General features: G+C 45.4%; 1 protein-coding gene across 1 annotated transcript; it reads right to left on the reverse strand.

Annotated features, from left to right (window-relative positions):
* Positions 1 to 3,913: 3,913 nt before the first annotated feature.
* On the reverse strand, positions 3,914 to 21,520 carry NTAQ1 (N-terminal glutamine amidase 1). The gene is made up of 6 exons (XM_060243257.1): positions 21,235 to 21,520; positions 17,036 to 17,135; positions 15,614 to 15,664; positions 11,951 to 12,099; positions 8,658 to 8,782; positions 3,914 to 4,285 (listed from the first exon to the last, which is right to left on the reverse strand). The coding sequence occupies exons 1-6, from the start codon at positions 21,318 to 21,320 to the stop codon at positions 4,179 to 4,181; spliced, it is 618 nt and encodes a 205-aa protein (XP_060099240.1). The 5' UTR covers positions 21,321 to 21,520; the 3' UTR covers positions 3,914 to 4,178.
* Positions 21,521 to 22,334: the final 814 nt, after the last annotated feature.

Raw genomic sequence — 22,334 nt, forward strand, 5'->3', positions numbered from 1 at the left:
TGTTCCTAGCTCCACCCCCAAAGGCCCCAGATATTTCTTGAATTGGACTTGGCAACGCTACTTTGTAGTCTGGAGATGAGCTGTAATTCCAAGGGATCCCCACCTGGAGGCTGGCATCCTCAGAAGCACAGCATAATCATAAGTCTTAACATGACATGTTAAATGGTACAAAAATTACACAGGTTCCTAGTTTCAATAAGCTAAATGCGAAATATGCCTGTAAGAACACTGTCCTTCCATGATTCTGAGAAGTCTGCTGATGAAAGAACATGAATGGTTTTATAGGGGCCCTCAATTCTAATGGATGGTTAATTTGGGCCAATATAAAATAGGCACATTTTGCTACACTGCTCTGTTAAAATATCAGAGTCCCTCAAATTCCTTGCCATGCAAATTAAATGTGCCTAGTAATAATTTTTTTAAAAGGCTCACTTCTGAGACTTGACCACAATGTGCAATCTTTCTTTCACTAAAGTCTTAACTTAGGAACCCTCTATTTTTAACCCAATGGTGGAACACAGCACAGTTAATAGCAGTCAAGAGGGGTGTCTAGACGGTTTGGCGGGGGGGCACTTAGGGAAGAACAGGAAATGTCTTGCATTGCAGAACTAAGTGGAGATGTTAAAAAAAACTGTTTTGCAGAGTATGTGACTGCTTGGGAAAAGCAGAGCCTGCATCAGATTTATATTTTCAAATGGCAGAAAATACTCCATCCCATAAAATCTCAGAACCAAAAACACTGCAACCTTCAATCTGTTTGTCACATAAGTTTTGCTGAAGGCAATAATATTGCTCTAGAGTAAAACTGTATGGATAAAATAAAGCACTGTTACAAAGCACAGAGGGAATTCACATCCGTATGCACAAACATTTGTTACGTCCTTCCTTTCATCCCACTGGGAAAGCTTTATTTTTATCATTTTCTGGTAACAGAGAGATCCAAATATATTAAAGGGTACTATTTTCACATGGTCTGGATCCTGCTGACTCCAGTGAAACTAAGAAGGAAAAAAGGATAATGGTTGGTTGGTAATGTATTTAATGACAGTAATGATAATTTATATAACTGAATGTTTGTGGCTTTAGTTAGGGGTCCTCTTTTTAGAGGATATGTCCTTTTGTGTGTGTGAGTGTATGTCCCCTTTTGGGGTCCTTAAAAAAAAACTGATGAAAAGGATCTCTTTCAGGGTTGGAAGGTTAGAAATATCCCTAGAACAAAGTTTGAGTTTAGTGGCACCTTTAAGACAAACAAAGTTTTATTCAAGGTATAAACTTTTGTGTACAGGCGCATTTTTTCAGAACTGGTCTCCAGCTGGCAGAGGTCAGCTCCCCTGGAGAAAATGGGATGCTTTGAAGGGTGGACTCTATGGCATTTTACCATGCTGAGGCCCCTCCCCTCACCCCATCCTCTCCTGGATCTACCCTCAAAGTTTACAGGTATTTTTCAACAGAGACCTAGCAACCCTACCAACAATCTGGAAGGGAAGAAAAACACTTGTCTCCTTAACAGAGGCTTAATGTGTGGAAATGACCAGTTGAATCTTTTGATGGCATGGAAGTAAGTAACATCCCATTGACATCTATTAAAGGGGCTGGATGTGTTTTTTTCCCAGGCTGTTGGTAACCCTAGTTGTGCTGGATGCTAATAAGAGGGGAAAAGAATATACTTGAAGAGCAATACAGATGTGCTCTCCTGACAAGAGACTGTTTGCAAATGGTGACACCTAGTGGCAGAACACAGTACTAGTCCTCTCATAGAATCAGCATCACATATGGACCATCTTCTAGTCTAATCTCCTGGCCAATGCAGGATCAGTCTAGTATATCCCTGACAAGTGTTTGTCCAGCTGCTGCTTAAAGACTGGCAGGGAGGGGGAGTAGACAACAGAAAAACTGGCTCTCTTCTTGCAGTTATAAGGCAGGAAAACCCTCTTTTCTCCCACAATCAAATCACTGGATACAACAGAAGCCAAAGCACCTTCTGAAACAGAGCTATTCACAATTATTAACAGGAGTTTGTCGTGTCCGTCAGTCCACATCAGGAGCACATCTTGGAAAGGACCTTCTGAGCCATGGAAGGGACATAGAAGCCAACACAGCTTCAGCGACTCTGGGGGAAAAGTCTTCTTGACTGTACCTAGACACGCCAAAAATGTGATGTTCTTCTTCAGTGGCAAAGAGGAACTGAGGGTAGAGGGGCACTGCTGCACAGGGGCACATGGTCCCTGGCCAGGAACAAGCTCCTAGGTCCAGTACGTAGCATCTTCTGAAGGCTTCTAACTGTAAAGACCTATCAAATGGCAACGCCTGGACACGTGCAGACCCCATGTGAGGCTTCACAGAAGAGCAATGAACAGGAAGTTCCAATATGCTAACATCTCCCTCTGCTGGTCAAAGCTAAAACTACATCCTAAAAGCTCAAATCCTTTGTATTTCCTTTGTTGCTGTTAGTGTTCAGTCGAGTCCGACTCTTTGCGACCTTATGGACCAAGTCATGCCAGGCCCTCCTGTCTTCCACCATCCTCTGAAGTCTGCTCAAATTTGTGTTAGTTACATCAGCCATCTCATCTTTTGCCGTCCCCTTCTTCTTTTTCCTTCTGTCTCTCCCAGCATCAGGGTCTTCTCCAGTGAGTGCTCATTTTAGTGGCCAAAGTATTTGAGCTTCAGCTTCAGCATCTGACCTTCTAGGGAACAGTCTGGGTTGATTTCCCTTAGGACTGACTGACTGGATTTTCTTGCAGTCCAAGGGACTCTCAAGAGTCTTCTCCAACACTACAGCACAAAAGCATCTATTCTTCTGTGCTCGGCCTTCCTTATGGTCCAACTCTCACAGCCATAATTACTACTGGGAATACCATCGCTTTGACTATACGGACTTTGGTATTTCCCTCCCCCAACCCCAAAAAAAGATTAATTGCAGTCAGCTAACAATTCCAACCCTGACATGGATGGCCTAGACTAGCCCAATCTCATTGAATCTCAAAAGCTAAGCAAGGTTGGCCCTGGTTAGTGTTAGAGACCACCAAATAAGTCCATGGTTGCTATGAACAGGCAGTCTATGGCAAACCACCTCAGAACGTCTTGAAAATCCTACCAGCTTACCAAACGTCAGCTGCGACTTGACAGCATATTCCATAACCACCAAAATATCTTTTATTACCTGCAGCCTTCCAGTTCATAACCTAGTTTTCAGGTGTTATTCAGTAAATAACACATTGCCTACTCCCGACTTGCTCTCGAGCAAAGTGTCGAACTCATTTGTTATGAGTGTCAGATCTGACATCATGTGATGCAACTGTGTAGCTGTGAAATGGGAAATATACTCTACTGGTACTTCATACACCTGTTTTCTTTTTAATAGATCAAGGAATCAATATACCTAATTCTCAAAGTGGCCAAATCTGTCGATACTTAAAATCTGGAGACCGGAGCTGTGAATAGACTTTTTTTTTACAAACCTGTAAAAAAAGATTCCCAGATTCCAGAAAAATCTGAAATTAAAAATGAGAATACATTGGAAGGATTAAAACGTCCCAAAATGACCAAAGGAGCGCCTGTAGCTTTAAAAAATGGATTCCTTCAGTGACCAGACTAATTGCTCTCAACCAACTGGCTCGGGACTGGCTGCTTGCTAATATTCAGCCTCCCCGTGAAAGTCAGTGTGGCATAGAGGTTAGAGCTTTAGACTAGGATCTGGAAGACCTGGGTTCTAATTACCAGCCTGCCATGGAAGCTCACCAGGTGACCTGGGCACATCTCATACTTTCAATTGCCTCACAGGATACCTGTGAAGATGAAAAGGAGGAGAAAATTATGTACACTGCTTTAGGTCCCTAGCAGGGAGAAAAGTGGAATGTAAATCAATACAAATAAATACAGCTTGATGACGTATGAAAAATCCATACACTTCCACAACATTTTGCGTTATGTTAATCCCAATAAAAGACTTTTAAAATAATTATAAAACTGAAAATATGTCTTAAAAACTTCTTGTGTCAGATTTCAAAAAAAATTTAAAACACTGCATTTAGTTTAACACATTATTCTTACTTCCAAAAATGCCATAAATAATAACATTCAAAGCTCAAACAACTTTAAATCAATAAATAGACTGGCACGCGTCGTCAAAGCAGTGATCCAACGGGAATTATTTCACTGTCCTTCATCGTGAGCTCCAATCAGCTCTGATTGCCGAACCCCTGTACAAATTCAGGAAGCGGCAATACGGAGCCCCATCCGACAGCTGGATTCATACTGACGAAATTGTCCAGGTTCATCTTGAAATCTAAGACAAAAGAAAGAAAAATAAGGAGCAAGAAAAAGAAATCAGCAATGTTTTTAGAAGTCTCCTAAACTGTGACCTGGGTGGCACAAGCTACTCTGATTTGTAGAATCCTGGCTGCTAAGCAGAGTCAGCCTTGGTTAGTAGTTGGATGGGAGACTACCAAGGAATTCCAGGGTTGCTCTACAGAGTCATACAGGGCTGGCTCACCCACTAGGCAAACTAGGCAATTGCCTAGGGCGCCAGGAGGGAGGGGGCATCGAATTGGGCCCTCCCCATACCCAAGGCAACTGCCTAGTTTACATCTTCCCGCCACTTCTCTGTGCTGCCACCTCTTCCTTACTCCCCCCCCTTCCCTTCTGCGCCGTTGGGAAGGGGTGGTGAAGCGCCGCTTCCTGGCCTCTTTAAAGCCCCCCCATCAGCTGATCGGTGGTAAAACGTTGCTGCTGCAGTCGCCCCCCCCATCCTTCCCTTCTGCGGCGGCGTTCTTCCCCCCCCCCCCCACATGCTGAGTGTGACTAGAATTGGCCCATGCCTCTCAAAATTCGCTGCCACAGAAGGGAAGGGAGGGGGGTTGTGGCCATGGCAGCAGCATTTTACTGCTAATCAGCTGATCAGTGGGGGGGGGGAGCATCTGCCTGGGGCGCCAGGCACCTTAGGGCTGGCCCCGGAGTCATGCAATGGTAAACCTCCTGTTAATATTTTGTCTTGAAAATCCTATGGGGCTGCCAAAGTCAGCTTTGTGATTAGGGCTTTTTTTGCACCAGGAACGCTTTTGCATATTAGGCCACACACCCCCCACACAATTTTGTGACTGTTTAGTCCGTATTTCTAGAAAATAGTCCCTGAGGTTGAGCCAATCAGCGGCATTGTTTATGCACATGCGCAAAGGCCAGGCCATCTGATCAGTCAACGACGGGACAGGCACTCGGCAAGGTGGAGAACGGGACAGGCACTCGGCAAAACAGGAACGCCTTGCTGACGGATTTGATGGTGCGTCTGACCGCGGCCCTGATGTAGCTAATCCTCCAAGAGCTTACAGGGCTCTTGCTACAGGGCCTACTGTAAGCTCCAGGAGGACTGGCTACATCAGGGGTGTGTGGCCTAATATGCAAAGGAGTTCCTGCTACAAAAAAAGCCTTGTGGCCTGAGGACACTTCACACACACAAACTGTGTAGAAGCCTCTGGGCAAATTTTGTTGACTACAAGCAGCTTCAGGAGGTCAGATCCACATGTGCTGGGAATATTTGCTCCTCCGCATGATTACGAGAAACAGATCCAGGACTGAAACATAAAACTAGCTACAGCTCACCTAAGAGCGAGCACAGAAGTATAGAGGGGAGGCAGGACTGGGTTGCAGAGAAAGGGGCGTGTTAAAAGAGTGACGAAGTCCAAGAGGGTTGGTCACCACTTTTCTCTCAATTGTGGGCCTCAGTCCAGGGCCACCACCAGAGATGTATCCTTTGTAACCTGCCTGGAGTCTCAGTGAGAAAGTTGGGCCATAAATAAGCGAAATAAACTTTAAAATGGCAGCACTGACTGGAACATGCATTCCCATCAACACAGTGAGAAACAGGAAAAAGAAGAGTTGGTTTTTATACCCCACCTTTCACTACCCAAAGGAGTCTTGGAGTGGCTTACAATCTCCTTCTTTCCCCTCCCCACAACAGACACCTTTGAGGTAGGTGAGGCTGAGAGAGCTCTGAGAGAAACTGCTCTTGAGAAAACAGCTCTGAAAGAATTGTAACTGACCCAAGGTCCCCCATAGCTGGCGGCATGTGGAGGATTGGGGAATCAAACCCGGTTCTCCAAATCAGAGTCTACCACTCTTAACCACTACACCACACTGGCTGGGAGTCCTGCAGCACCTAAAAGACTAACAAAATTAATTCTAGCATCAGCTTTCATGAATCACGGCTCACTTTGTCAGATGGTTGAAGTATTCGTCCATTAGGCCAAGGGTTCATAGAATCATAGAGTTGGAAGGGACCTCCAGGGTCATCTAGTCCAATCCCATGCACAATGCAGGAAACACACAAATACCTCCCCCTAAATTCACAGGATCTTCATTGCTGTCAGATGGCCATCTAGCCTCTGTTTAAAAACCTCAAAGGAAGGAGAGCCCACCACCTCCCAAGGAAGCCTGTTCCACTGAGGAATCGCTCTAATGGTCAGGAAGTTCTTCCTAATGTTGAGCCGGAAACTCTTTTGATTTAATTTCAACTAATTGGTTCTGGTCCTACCTTCCAGGGCCACAGAAAACAATTCCACACCATTCTCTATATGACAGCCCTTCAAGTACTTGAAGATGGTGATCATATCACCTCTCAGCCGCCTCCTCTCCAGGCTAAACATCCCCAGCTCCTTCACTCTTTCCTCATAGGAGTTGGTCTCCACACCCCTCACCATCTTCATCACCCTCCTCTGGACCCGTTCCAGCTTCTCTATATTCTTCTTAAAATGCGGTGCCCAAAACTGAACACAATACTCCAGGTGAGGTCTTACCAGAGCAGAGTAAAGTGATACCATCACATCACGTGATCTGGACACTATACTTCTGTTGATACAGCCCAAAACTGCATTTGCCTTTTTAGCCACCACATCACACTGTTGACTCAGTGTATGTTCAGCGTATGATCCACTAAGACCCTGAGATCCTTTTCACACATACTACTGCTCCTCCATCCTATAACCATGCATTGAATTTTTCCTACCTAAATGCAGAACTTTACATTTATCCCCGTTAAAATTCATTTTATTAGTTTTAGCCCAATTTTCCAGCCTGCCAACATCTTCCTGTATCCTGTTTCTGTCTTCTGCTGTGTTCTACTGTTCCCAACCTTTGAGTCTGTGGTCGCTTTTGGAATCCTGACACAGAGTGAGAGACACAACCACAAAATGGTGGCCGTAGGAGGCGGAGCCAACCACAAAATGGCAATCATGGGAGGTAGAGCCACATACAGAAACACAGAAGGCCAAGTGCAGGGGAAAAGAAAGATAATTCCTTAAAAATGCACTGGGAGTGAGGGAAAATAAAACCAATATTATGGTGGCAGATACCACTGAAACAATGTTATTTGAATCTGCACAGCCAATCAGATCTCTAGCAGTCCACCAGGAGCCCTGCTGAAAAGAGCCCCACCTGGTCTAATCCACTTTCTTGACAACCCCAAGAAAAGTCACAGTTGGCATCACACACCCATGAGCACCACACTGGGGACCCTGCATCTGACAGATGTATTACACACAGACCAAAAGAAAAGTATGGGAGATGGGGGTGAGAGATGTTACAAAGGGAAGCCAGTTTAAAACAGTATCCATAATATAATTTGGTTAGTCTTTTAAGGTGCCACTGTTTTATTTTGCTGGTATAAACCAACACAGCTACCTGTCTGGACAAATGACAGCGTAGACTAGGGGTGGCCAAACTGTGGCTCAGGAGTTGCATGTGGCTCTTTCACACATATTTTGTGGCTCTTGAAACCCCCACTGCCCCATTGACTGGCAGCTGGGAGAATGCATTTAAAGTTAAAGTTACTAACTTTCTCCCTCCCTCCGTCTTGCGGCTCTAAAACATCTGCCATTTATTCTATGTGACTCTTACGTTAAGCAAGTTTGGCCATCCCTGGTATAGACACTCATTTCCACCCTGTATGAATGAATGTATTGGAGCTGAAGCTCAAATACTTTGGCCACCAAATAAGAAGGGAGCACTCACTGGAGACGATCCTGATGCTGGGAAAGACAGAAGGCAAAAGAAGAAGGGAATGGAAAAAGATGAGATGGCTGGACAGCGTTACTGACGTAAGAAACACAAATTTGAGCAGGCTTTGGAGGATGGTGGAAGACAGGAAGGCCTGGTGTGACTTTGTCCTTGGGGTCACAAAGAGTCGAACTTGACTGTGCGACTAAACAACAACAACATGAATGAATGAATGGGGCCTAATCCACCAAGAAAATCCACGAATAAGTGTCCTTTGCTGGGACAAAGTGATGGATTCCAGCAGAAAAGCCACCTGGATCTTGGACCTAATCCTATATCAAAGTCTGCTGGGAAGAGACTAGGTTGCTTTTGTATCCAAACAAATACGGTCAATAAAACAAAGAGCAAGTGACATAAAACAACGAAAGCCAGTGACACAGACGGCCAGTGTGATGTAGTAGTTAGACGGTTGGACTAGGGTCTGGGAGAACCCAGGTTCGAATCCCCATTCTGCCCTAGGAGCTCACTGGATGACCTTGGGCCAGTCACTCTTTCTCCACCCAACCAACCTCATTGAGAAAAGCAGGATATAAATAGCTGAATATCTATGTAGGTTAAGCTGGTGTAGTCATGGGATCTGGCTTGGATAAGGTGTAACAAGAGGGGCTTACCTGCAGTTTCAATGCACGGGTAGGGGGGAGGCAGCTGTAGCCAGTTCCCGCTGGCATCCTTCATATGGGACCGGTCGGAAGCAAAAGTCTTCATATACAAATCTGCTCGAACCACTCTGACTTTTCTAAAGAAGCAAAACGCTTAGATGACGGGAGCTGTCTAATTCCCAGCAGAGACAACGGCAAGAAGCAGGCTGATATAAATTGATGGTGCGGCCTCATTTGAAGTACAGTGTACAATTCTGGTCACTGCACCTCAAAAAAGATATCGTAGCATTGGAAAAAGTGCAGAAAGGGGCAACTAAAATGATTAAAGGGATGGAACACTTTCCTTATGAAGAAAGGTTAAAACGCTTGGGGCTCTTTAGCTTGGAGAAACGTCGACTGCAGGGTGACATGACAGAGGTTTACAAGATTATGCATGGGATGGAGAAAGTAGAGAAAGAAGTCCTTTTCTCCCTTTCTCACAATACAAGAACTTGTGGGCATCCAATGAAATTGCTGAGCAGTCGGGTTAGAACGGATAAAAGGAAGTACTTCTTCACCCAAAGGGTGATTAACATGTGGAATTCACTGCCACAGGAGGTGGCAGTGGCTACAAGCATAGACAGCTTCAAGAGGGGAATGGATAAGCATGTGGAACAGAGGTCCCATCAGTGGCTATTAGCCACAGCGTATTGTTGGAACTCTCTGTCTGGGGCAAGTGATGCTCTGTATTCTTGGTGCTTGGGGGGACACAGTGGGAGGGCTTCTAGCCCCACTGGTGTACCTCCTGTTGGCACTTGGGGTTTTTTGGCCATTGTGTGACACAAAGTGTTGGACTGAATGGGCCATTGACCTGATCCAACATGGCTTCTCTTATGTTATGATACAGCTCCTGGTATTTTCCCATTTATCTGAACCAGCTAGTGATTGTAAGCATTCAGCTGCATAAGAACAGTTAACCTGGACAGTAGACACTCACTTCAAACACATGCTTTTATAGACTGACATCTGTATGCCAGCATTCAGCTGCATAAGAACAGTTAACCTGGACAGTAGACACTCACTTCAAACACATGCTTTTATAGACTGACATCTGTATGCCAGCATTCAGCTGCATAAGAACAGTTAACCTGGACAGTAGACACTCACTTCAAACACATGCTTTTATAGACTGACATCTGTATGCCAGCATTCAGCTGCATAAGAACAGTTAACCTGGACAGTAGACACTCACTTCAAACACATGCTTTTATAGACTGACATCTGTATGCCAGCTTAGTCTAGAGGAAATCAAACTGTCCCAGAAAAGAAGTGAAAGGGGAGACAAATACCTGACGTTTTATTTTTAATCTTCAACATGCTCAATATTTTTAATCTTCTATGACTCAGTTTTGGCGAATTACTCTGTGGTATTCCAGGCTAGCCCAATCTTGTCAGATCATGGAAGCTAAACCGGGTCAGCCCAAAATAGTACTTTGGTGGGAAACCACCAAGGACGTTTAAGGGCCGCTACGCAGAAGCAGGTAATGGCAAACCACCTCGGAACACCTCTTACCTTGAAAACCACAGAGAGCTTCAAGAGGGGATTGGATAAACATATGGAGCAGAGGTCCATGAGTGGCTGTTAGCTGCAAGGTACAGATGGAGCACTCTGTCTGGGGCAGCGATGCTCTGTATTCTTGGTGCTTAGCAGGCCACAGTGGGAGGGCTTCTAGTGTCCTGGCCCCACTGATGGACCCCCTGATGGCACCTGGGGTTTGGCTACTGTGTGACACAGAGTGTTGGACTGGATGGGCCATTAGCCTGATCTAACATGGCTTCTCTTATGTTCTTAACCTTACAAGGTTGCAATAAGTCAGCTGCAGCCTGACAGCAAAAAAAAATAAAATAAAATCATGACACCCCTACTGGTAGTTGTCTGTGTATTACACTGTTGGGTCCACTATAATCCAAGTTTACTTTAGTCTCACTGAACGGAAAACTGAATACGTTTTGGGGTCAGTCAGCAATTTTACTCCAAGCCAGTTCAGCCAGAGATCCTGGAGGTTTTTTCACCATCTAGGTATGGAGCAGGGGTCACTGGGGGTATTTGTGTGTGGGGGGGGGAAGGTATTTGTGAATTTCCTGCATTGCATGGGGGGTTGGACTAGATGACCCTGGAGAGGCTATTCCTGCAGCATGAATGAAAACTCAGATTAGGGTTCATCTTAAGAACATGATACTCAAGATGTCAGCTAAGCTCCTAGAGGAGCCATGAATGAAACAGTTGACCAACTTGCTCAACCAAAACCTATGGTAAGGTCAGCTGCTGGGCACACGTCTCTGAAGAAGACTGCATTTCCTCTGCGAGTGCAGAAAGCTTCGCAAATAATCTATGCCAACCGTGCTGGTGGTGACAAGGGTTTGGGTTCAACATGAACACATTACGAAGCTGCCTTATACTGAATCAAAGTCATTATTACCTACTCAGATTGGTAGTGGCTCTCCACGGTTTTCAGGCAGAGGTTTTTCACATCACCTCCTGCTGGTCCTTTGAATGGGAGATGCTGGGGGTCAAACTCGGAATCTTCTGCATGACAAGCAGCAGCCCCACCACAGAGCCACAACGTTCAGGCTGACTGTCTCGTGAGAATCTGCGGAGGAGCCATAGCTCAGGGGTAGAGGATTTGGTTTGCACACACAAGGTCCCAGGTTCAATCCATGGCACCTCCAATTAAACAGTTCAGGTATTAGATGAAGGTGGTGGTGGTATTGGATTTATATCCCGCCCTCCACTCTGAAGAGTCTCAGAGCGGCTCACAATCTCCTTTCCCTTCCTCCCCCACAACAGACACCCTGTGAGGTGGGTGGGGCTAAGAGAGCTCTTACAGCAGCTGCCCTTTCAAGGACAACCTCTGCCAGGGCTATGGCTAACCCAAGGTGAAGTGAAAGACCCCTGCCTTACACCCTAGAGAGCTGTTGCCAGTCTAAATGGACAGTACTGACTTTGATGGACCAAGAGTCTGATTCAGGATAAGACAAATTCATGTGTTCACATGTAGAGGCTCTGCTTTGCAGGCAGGGGGTCCCAGGTGTCTCCAAGTAAAAGGACCAGGCAGTAGGTGATGTGAAAGTCCTTTGCCTAAGGTTGTCTACTGCCTGTTGGGGGGGGGGGGGAATACCCTGTACTTTTAACAGATGCTTCACAGGAGGTTATTTAGCTATATTAGCAATATTATTTAGCTCCAAGCTATGAAAAGCTACCATACAGTTCCAAAGTCAGCCATACCATAGCACATCATGCCCATGTTTGCACATTATGTCCTCACCTTCGAAATCCTGGCTCGAGAATATCATCAGATTTAAAGGCCTCTTCAACGTAAGTGTCAAAAGGGCATGGGAAAGGTAGCACTGTGTCGAGGTCATAAATAAAGTTCTGGTTCGCACTTGAAACGTGAAGTAAAATAACATGGTAATCCTGTAAATTGGGGGGGAAAAAACCCTGTTAACTGCATTTTTAATAGCTGTATTTAGACTAGTATCCTCTCTATGTGACAACCTTAAAGTTGCCTTTTGTGCATTTTTAACCGTCATGACAATAAGCTGGCAAATCGCAGGTTCAAAGCTCTCTTCTACTGAGAACTCAACAGAAATTAATGCCTAATTGTGTGTGTGTATTTTGCCTTGAAAACCTCATGTGGGGTCACCATGTTACCTGCGATTTGACAGCACTTTCCACCACTATAAACATATGGTGGGAAGAAGAAGAACACTGCAGATTTATACCCCACCCTTCTCTCTGAATCAGTGACTCAGAGCGGCTTACAATCTCCTATATCTTCTCCCCACCACAACAGACACTCTGTGAGGTGGGTGGGGCTGAGAGGGCTCTCACAGCAGCTGCCCTTTCAAGGACAACTCCTGTGATAGCTATGGCTGACCCAAGGCCGTTCCAGCAGCTGTAAGTGGAGGAATGGGGAATCAAACCCGGTTCTCCCAGATAAGAGTCCATACACTTAACCACTATACCAAACTGGCTCTCACACCAAACTGGCTCGCAACTGGCCTTCAAGTCACAACTGGCTTACAGTGCCCCACTTTCAAGGCACAAGTGAACAGGGGTGATTTGCTATTGCCTACATCTACATAGCAACCCTGGTATTCCTTGGTAGTTTCCTGTGCGTAGTGAAAATTGAGCAGAGTACTTGAATTATGATGCACTAAAAGAAGGACTAGTGGAGAGTAATTGAGCTGGTCAGTGCAGTGAGATACGGTGGGGCAAGACAGAGGACGCCAATAAAGGCATCACATACTCAAAGAAGTACAGCATAAATCCAAATCCTTTTCATAAAGGACCAAAATGGACTATACAGACATTCAAAACCGTCAGGGGACAAATACTGAGAGAATTTTTGTAAGCGCTGCAACCATATTGAGTTTACAGGTTCATACAGCATCGTTACAGCTCTTCTGGAAAACTGTTTGTAACTATCGCTAAGTGTCCATTACACTGCCGATATCAAAAAGGTGTTGTGTGAAAATACTGAGGCGTTTATAGAACTGTAAAGAATCGTATACTATTCAATAGACATAAAAATTTGCTAGCACAGTGAGTTTATTTGATATTCTGGATCTGTTACTCCCGTGGTTCCAGTATTTGTTATGGTTGTCACGTACTAACCGGGCCTGACCCTGCTTAGCTTATGAGATCTGATGAGACTGGGCTATCCTGGGCAGTCCAAGTCTGAGTGTGTATATCTGAGTAAATGGGAGCTCTCTGATTACTTGCCAGAGAGGGAAATGCAGACTACCCCTGTTTCAGTCTGTTCATTTCATATCTAGACATTCTTGTGCCACAGAACTCAAAGGTGTCCTGCCTTCCCCATATAGACCCCAGTCCAGAAATTAATCAGACATGTCATTACTTAGCTGCAGAAAAGTTGCTGTGTCATCTTGCGCCCAATATAAAATTGGCCAGATATCATAATACCAGAGCCAGATTAACAATTAGGTTAAGTAGGCACTGGCCTAGGGGCCCCCATGCCTTTAGGGACCCCATGCTGACTTCCCCCCCCCCCACAGGTTTCCCCCCCTGCTTGCAGCCCTTCCAGCCTGCACACACAGCCAGCCACTGAGCTGTTCTTTGCCCAACTTGCCTGGTGCAGCTGCTGCCGACGTTGTCACCAAGTTTGCCTCTCTCTGCCTCTCCCCCGCAGCTTGGTAAAAGGGGCTTTTAAAGAAGGTGCCTGCAGCAAGGGCTATGGGCAGTGGGGTGGGCACTCAGACTCTGGGATAATTTGCAAGGGGCCCCCCAAGATTTCGACTGCCTAGGGGCCTCCGCAGGGTTTAATCCGGTACTGCATAATACAGTGGCAAACACAGTCTGTTTGGCCATGAAAGCTGAAAGTTCTAATCCCCTCTAAACCAGAATGTTTGGTGTAAGTGAAGGGTCTTTTTATCCACCCAAGAGAATCACACGATCTGCTCAACCTGGTCAGACCCAGAGCTGCTATTAGTGGGGTGGGGGGTGGGGAGTAGCCCATATTATATCTGTTCCTTCCCCTCTCCTGGGGTGGACAGAAACTGTGGGGGACAAAAACAGCCCCAGGATGACCATGAGCCCTCCTAGATTTTTATATCATTAAAAAACATGTCAGGAAATCTGATCCACTTTTCTTTGGATAGACCCCTTCTCTGTAGGTCAACATGTACAAGACAGACAGATATAAATTATTATGTAAGCAAATCGACAGGGGTGTGAAGGAAGCAGCAGGAGGATATCTGAGCTCTCTCTATCTGGAAGAAAAAAGAGTTGGTTTTTTATACCCTGCTTTTCTCTACCTTAAGGATTCTCAAAGCTGTTTACAATCTCCTTCCCTTCCTCTCCTCACAACAGGCACCTTGTGAGGCAGGTGGGGCTGAAAGAGTCCTGAGAGAACCATGACTGGCTCAAGGTCACCCAGCAGGCTTCAAGTGGGGGAGAAGTGGGGAATCAAAGCTGGTTCTCCAGAGGAGAGTCTGCCACTCTTAACCACTGCGCCACACTAGCTCTGCCTGCACTCTGCGTTATATAGCTTAGCAGGAGAGGGAATGTTTTGTATCCAGAAGGTCCCCAGTTCAGTCCACAGCATCTTGACAGACACAGGATCTCAGGCCAAAAGGCTGGGACAGATCTCCACCTGACTGGAGAGTTGCCACCAGCTGGACAAAGTAGGATTCAGATGAATGGTAAGGTAAAGGCAATCCCCTGTGCAGCGACCAGTCTTTGCCGACTCTGGAGTGAAGTCGCACATGGCGACGTTTTACGGGGTGGTTTGCCATTGCCTTCCCCAGTCATCTACACTTTCCCCCCAGCAAGCTGGGTACTCATTTTACTGACCTCAGAAGGATGGAAGACTGAGTCAACCTTGAGCCAGCTACCGGAAACCAGCTTCCTCCGGGATCAAACTCAGGTCGTGAGCAGTTTCATATATTCACAGCTGTAAGCAGATCTCATTTTGGGCAGGAGCTCATAAGAGCAGAGCTCTGGAACCTCTAAAATTTATTGTGCTCTTTATTTCTTATTTCCCCTCCCCCACAAAAAAGATACTTGCTTCTGGGCTCCATTGTTCAAACCCTGTGAGAATTCTGCTGAACTCTATTTGACAAACTTTCTAATATTTTCCCCCACAAAAAATGGGAAAATAACCAAAACATATAAAGCAGACAGATGGAAATCTTCCTCATGCCACTGTGGCCACATAGGAGAAAGTAATTGAAAAAGTGTGATGGGAGTAAGGTTTTCTTATGACAATTCTAATTCGAGAAGCATTTTAAGGTAGATGCTGAGCTGATATAATTTTGTCCACCTTCCAGTGATGTCAGGGGTGTGTGGCATATGCAAATGAGTTGTGCTAATGAGCACAGGCCTCTTTTTCTATGAAATGACCCCTGGCTGCAAGCGTCCAGGCAGTAGCAAGAAAAAGCAGAGAGCAAAATGTGTATTTCCTCACCCAGATCACTGGCTGATTTCCACCTCTTGACTTTTGCTTCCAGAGTGGTACCTATGGGGTTACAAGAAACAAGTTTTTTTTTAAAAAAAATACTGTATTTTGTAAAAATCTTGACCTTCCTCCAAGAAGCGCAGGGCAGAGTATGTGGCTTTCTTTCCCCAGTCTCATTCTATCCTCCCATCACACTAACCCTGTTAGGTTGAGAGACAGTGGCTGGCCTAAGGTCAAAAAATGAGCTTTGTGGCTAAGATTTATTCATTTAATTCATTTATATCCTGCTTTTCTTCCTAAAAGGGACCCAAAGTGGCTTTCATTGTTCTCCTGTCCTCCCCTTCATCTTCCAAGAAGCCTGTGGCCCAGCAACACCCATGTCACAGGGGAGATATGAACCTGGATCTTCCAGACCCTCTCTGACACTCTAACCACTATACCAGGGGTGGCCAAACTTGCTTAACGTAAGAGCCAAATAGAATAAACATCAGATGTCTGAGAGCCACAAGACATCAATGTCAGATGTTTGGAGGGGAGGCAGGAAGGAAAGAAAATAGATGGGAAGGGAGGGAGAAGTGGAAAGAAAGCAACTTTAAATGCATTCTCCAAGCTGCCAGCTGGCTTAGAGAAGTGATTTAAAGAGACATATGCCTTCTCCAAGCCAGCAAACAGGATATTGGGGGCTTTAAGAGCCACAAAATATGTGTGAAAGAATTGGTTTGGCCATCCCGCCCTCAGCTATACTCATCTGAATTAGGGCTGCCACTTGTTTTCTTTTCACTCAACTCACTTCCTCCTCCTCCTCCTCCTCTTCTTCCTTTAATTGTCACCACATTCTTGGGAACTCAGTGGGTGGCAACATTTGGAGATAAAGCGATAGGATGAATTTCTTGAGTTTCACTAATGCCTGTTGGGCTACCATTAATGACAAAGGCAGGACCAGTTTAGAACAACAACAACAATTCTGTTATGGACACAAGGTAGTCCATAGCAAAGGGCCTGAAGATACAGAGGATATAGAATCCCCATAAATTCAGGTGGGCAGCTGTGTTGGTCTGAAGCAACAGAACAAAGTTTGAGTTCAATGGCACCTTTAAGACCAACAAAGTCTAATTGTTGGTCTTAAAGGTGCCACTGGACTCAAACTTTCTTCTACATAATCATGTCACCTTAGTGCTAGGCTATATTTCCCACACCACTTTGTGCTTCAGCTTCAATTCTTTATCACAACTCACCAGGCCTGTGGAGGCACTGCCACTGCCCCTTGACTTTCAGGGGGCCCTCCGGGCTGCAGCCTGCTTTTCTCTTTGTAGCCAGAAGAAAGCTTATGAGAAGCGGCAAGCCCCACGGTGGATGGGAAAGGGTCCCTCTCCCCAACTTAAAAAAAAGCCCCCCAACTTTTAAAATCCTGGCTATGCCCCTGCAACTTACCATCCTTCTGTCATTGGAAATGAAAACAGCATAAAATTCTTCCAAAGGGTATTGATCCTGGCTTTGAATGTATTCGCAGAGCTTCCAAACATTTTCCTCACTGCGAAAAAAAGACACGGAAAAGGTAAACCGAGATGATCTCAGAACGCTAGCAACATTAGTCTGCTGCAGCAAGAACAAGCAGGCGAGTCTCATCACGGCGCATTAAAGGCTAACAAAGGTTTATTCCAGAGATGGACTACAGCCCACTTCATGAGATGCAGGAAGCGACTCCATTGGCAAGCATGAAATTCTGCAGCAAACAAAATGGCAGAGGGAATCTGCTCAGGGATCCTCAGCTGGCAGATGTAACAAGGCACAAGAGACAAAAGAAAATACTTTTTGACTTGGCAAGTAATTAAGCTGTGCAATTTATTGCCGGTGGACGTACTTATGGCCACAGGCATAAAAGGGGACTAATCAGATTCATGGAAAATAGGTCCATATATGCCAATTAGCCATGATGACTGAGGGAAGCCTCCATATGCAGAGGTGGCAAAACTCTGAATGCCAGTGGTAGGAAGTAGCAGAAAGGGACAGCCTGTTTGTCTGTCTCCCAGAACCCTTTTTGTGTGTCTTCCAGGACAACTGGTTAGTTGCCAGTTTGGTGTAGGAGTTAAGTGGGCAGACTCTTATCTGGGAGAACCGGGTTTGGTTCCCCACTCCTCCACTTGCAGCTGCTGGAATGGCCTTGAGTCAGCCATAGGTCTCGCAGAGCTGTCCTTGAAAGGACAGCTTCTGGGAGAGCTCTCTCAGCCCCACCTACCTCACAGGGTGTCTGCTGTGGGGAGGGGGGGGGAAGGTAAAGGAGATTGTAAGCCGCTCTGAGATTCAGAGTATAGGGTGGGATATAAGTCTTTTTTTGAGAAAATAACTACCTTGCTGAATCAGGGGAATGCTGTAGATGTCATTTATCTTGATTTCAGTAAGGCTTTTGATAAGGTTTCACATACTATCCTTGTTGACAAGTTGTTAAAATATGGTTTGGATCCTATTACCGTTAGATGGATCTGTAATTGGTTGATAGATCGCACTCAAAGAGTGCTTGTGAATGGTTCCTCATCCTCTTTGAGAGGAGTGAAAAGTGGAGTGCCTCAAGGATCTGTCCTGGGACCTGTTTTGTTCAACATCTTTATAAACGATTTGGATGACGGAATAGAGGGAATGCTTATTACATTTGCCGATGATACTAAATTGGGAGGGGTTGCAAATACAGTAGAAGATAGAAACAAGATACAGGATGACCTTGACAGGCTGGAAAACTGGGCTAAAACAAAAAAAAAAGAATTTTAACAGGGATAAATGTAAAGTTCTGCATTTAGGTAGGAAAAATCCAATGCATGGTTATAGGATGGGGGAGACTTCTTCTTAGCAGTATGTGTGAAAAGGATCTAGGGGTCTTAGTGGATCATATGCTGAACATGAGTCAACAGTGTGATGCGGTGGCTAAAAAGGTAAATGCAATTTTGGGCTGTATCAACAGAAGTATAGTGTCCAGATCACATGATGTGATGGTATCGCTTTACTCTGCTCTGGTAAGACCTCACCTGGAGTATTGCATTCAGTTTTGGGCGCCGTATTTTAAGAAGGATATAGACAAGCTGGAACGGGTCCAGAGGAGGACGACAAAGATGGTGAGGGGTCTGGAGACCAAGTCCTATGAGGAAAGGTTGAAGGAGCTGGGGATGTTTAGACTGGAGAGGAGGTGGCTGAGAGGTGATATGATCACCATCTTCAAGTACCTGAGGGCTGTCATATAGAGGAGGGTGTGGAATTCTTTTCTGTGGCCCCAGAAGGTAGGACCAGAACCAATGGGTTGAAATTAAATCAAAAGAGTTTCCAGCTCAACATTAGGAAGAACTTCCTTACTGTTAGAGCGATTCCTCAGTGGAACAGGCTCCCTCGGAAGGTGGTGGGCTCTCCTTTCTTGGAGGTTTTTAAACAGAGGCTAGATGGCCATCTGACAGCGATGAAGATCCTGTGAACTTGGGGTAGGTATTTGTGGGTTTCCTACATTGTGCAGGGGGTTGGACTAGATGATCCTGGAGGTCCCTTCCAACTCTATGATTCTAAGTCCAATTTCATCATCTTTGTTGCCATGTAAAATAAGATGCTGGAGTAGGTGCAACACTGGTCTGATCCAGCAGGCTCTTATTATGTTCTTATGTTTTTATGGTCATTGTAATGGATAAAAAAGTGGTATGCAGCAAGGTCCAAAGGTTGTGGAATGCAAAAACAGGATGTGATATCATTATGTAACATTCCAACATAAACCTGGAAAAACACAAGTGACCATTGGTTGCTTAGAAAACTCAATCAAATAAGTGACTGTTGATAAATGTAAAAAAGAGCAAGAGTCCAGGAGCACCTTAAAGACTAACAAAAATCTGAGGCAGGGGTATGAGCTTTTGTGAGTCACTGTTCATTTGTTTCATGCTGGGTTCTCCCTTGGAAGTTCCTTTGTTGATATGTGGGGCTTCATTAACTGCTGATCTAAATCTGATTGCATTTCCCAGTGCTGCGACAAAGATTTGGGATTCCTTGGTCATTACAAACTAGGTAGACTGCATTATCATCAGTTGATCCTTTTGTCAATGGCCACTGAACTTTTCTTGATGATGTTTAAACTTTACCGAATAATTTCAACCACTCTATCTTGATTATGTTTAAATGTTACCTAATAATTTCAACCACTATTCCTTGCATTTCCTGGCCTTCTGACCCTGCTAGATACAATTTTTATTTCTTTAGAATAATGTAATTTGCTAAATGAAGATCATTCGCTAACTGAAGATCCTGCTTTATGTATCTGATGAAATGGGTTCTACGCTACAGGCAAACAAAATAGTGGTTAGACCATGAGCAGCCCTCAAACAAAGAAACTTCAAGGGGAAAGTACGATGTGAGATTGTTGTACTTGAGAGCATTCAGATTCAGAACAATGGACTCCCAGCGCTGAGTAAGGACAGATCCTTATCTCACCACAGATGCTAATGTTTTGCCCCCAAGCATTTTTCTCCTGCTCTAATCAAGATTACAGTATAAATGCTACCGTTGCATCTTTTACAAGCATTCCTTGCAACATCGTTCCCACATTCTAGCTAGGATAACAGAGCTCAGATCTCCATTCCTACTCAGGTCTGACAAAGGGAACTTTTGACTCTCAAAAGTTTAATACCTTGAAAATCTTGTTGGTCTCTGAGATGATACTGGATTCAAATCTAACTATACTACTGCAGACCAACATAGCTGCCCTTTAAACTACCTCAAGACAGACTCAATCTCACAGTTTCATCCAGATAACACGTTTTAAGATTAGCCTTAAAAAAAAAAAAAAGGTTCCTCTGTCCTGCTTTCTGTGACATCTTTCTTTTAACACCTGACCAAATTGTATCCTAAGTGTCCTAGAGTCTAATTCTGCCAGGATTTCTACTTACCATATATATGTCGGATGCAAAGATGCAAACTCATTGTGTAAAAGGGTAATCTCTTATGGGGAAGTTACACAAATTCCCCTTGAGGCATTATAATGTGGAGGGGGAAATGGCAGCGGAGTGATGGACTTCACTACATGTGTTCCCTCTGATCAGAGTTAGTGTGAGCTACGTCACAGTTTTTTAGTTTCCAGTTCACACTTGTTTTTTCTTTGCTCACGGAAAATGGCCCCAGAGCAAACCAATTGATCCAGTAGCTCTCAACTTTAATGCCAGTAGCTCACAAAGTACAATTTTTGCTCACAAGACTCCACAGCTTAGAGGGAGCATTATCTGCTGGCTACCCTCCACAAATATTATTGCATTAGGCTAGGAAATAGTCTGAAAATTGGGCTCTCACTGTCATTCCACTCCAGCAACTGTCATGCCAGGAACAGTCATTCAATTTGGGGAGCTGTCATCTTAGGCCGAGCACAGGGCTTTTCTAAACCCATTCCCCATTTTCCTTGCAATATTTCACGACTTGGCTATATTTCTGTAGAGATCTTACGAATCAATTGGCATTGGTGGCTCCCCATTATATCTCCAAAGGGCCTTTAGGCAGTTTCCAGAGGTATTCGTGTTATTCTTTTTAGCACATCCACTATCAGGATGGATTCTTATGGGGGGAGGCATCTGGGTGGCTACCTAGCAACCCCCAGCAGGGCAACTTCAAGGGCTCCTTACCAGTAGCAGCTGGTGTAAAGGCAGGCGGGTCGCGCAGGCAGGGCAGGCTGATAGGCATCCAGGGCGCTTGCAAGCGGCTGGTCCATCCGGCGCCGGGCTATGGGGTCGGAGTGAGGGGTTCATGACCCGGGAAGACCAAAGCAGGCTCCCTCCCGGCCTTCGAGCTCCACAAAGCTCGGGAAGCGTGTGGGGCAAAGAGCACAGAGGGTGCGTTACAAGGAACTCCTTCCCCGGGAAACACGGCAGCCTTTGCAGCAGTAGCCGAGAGCGCAACGCCGATGAGGGAAAGGAGCTGGTGTTTCCCGAGCGGGTGTTAAAGCTCAGCCCTGGTAGCGTTGCCAATCCCCAGGTGGGGGCAGGGGATTCCCCGTTTTGGAGGCCCTCCTCCCGCTTCAGGGTCATCAGAAAGCGGGGTGGGGAGGGAAATGTCTGCTAGCACTCCATTATTCCCTATGGAGATAATGCAGAATTGATCAGCGGGTATCTGGGGCTCTTGGGGGGAGGGCTCTATTTTGTGGTAGAGGCACCAAATTTGTAGCATAGCATCCGGTGCCTCTCCTCAAAACACCCTCCAGGTTTCAAAAGGATTGGGCTAGGGGGTCCAATTCTGTAAGCCTAAAAAAAAGGTGCCCCTATCTTTCGTTATTTCCAATGGAGGGATGGCATTTAAAAGGTGTGCGGTCCCTTTAAATGTGATGGCCAGAACTCCCTTCAGAGTTTAGTTATGCTTGTTACACCCTTGTCCTTGGCTCCACCCCCAGTGTCTCCTGGCTCCACCCCCAATGTCCTCAGATATTTCTTGTATTGAGTTTGGCAACCCCCCCCCCCAGCATGTTTACTCAGAAGTAAGCCCACTTGATTCCTTGGGATTTACTCCCAAGAAAAGAGTGCATAAAAGAGCACTTATGCAGTTCCTTGGAAGTAAGCCCCACTTGATTCATTGGGATTTACTTCCAAGAAAGTTGTGCAAAGGATCATCTCTCAAATGGGTTGCTAAGTCCCCCTTGACCACTGGCAAGGGATTGGGGAGTAGGTTTGCTAGATGCATGTTGGGAAACTCCTGGAGATTTGGGGATGGAGTCTGTGGAGAACAGGGAACT

Source organism: Heteronotia binoei, chromosome 7 (genome assembly GCF_032191835.1).
Source record: "Heteronotia binoei isolate CCM8104 ecotype False Entrance Well chromosome 7, APGP_CSIRO_Hbin_v1, whole genome shotgun sequence".
Classification (NCBI taxonomy): Eukaryota; Metazoa; Chordata; class Lepidosauria; order Squamata; family Gekkonidae; genus Heteronotia; species Heteronotia binoei.

Bases quoted from the DNA above. Each gene is read 5' to 3' on its own strand.
- NTAQ1 (XM_060243257.1), bottom strand. From the start codon at position 21,320: ATGGACCAGCCGCTTGCAAGCGCCCTGGATGCCTATCAGCCTGCCCTG. The intron at 17,136-21,234 runs GTAAGGAGCCCT...TTTTTTTCGCAG, and splicing joins CTTTACACCAGCTGCTACTG to TGAGGAAAATGTTTGGAAGC. The intron at 8,783-11,950 runs GTGAGGACATAA...TTGCTTCTTTAG, and splicing joins CTCGAGCCAGGATTTCGAAG to AAAAGTCAGAGTGGTTCGAG.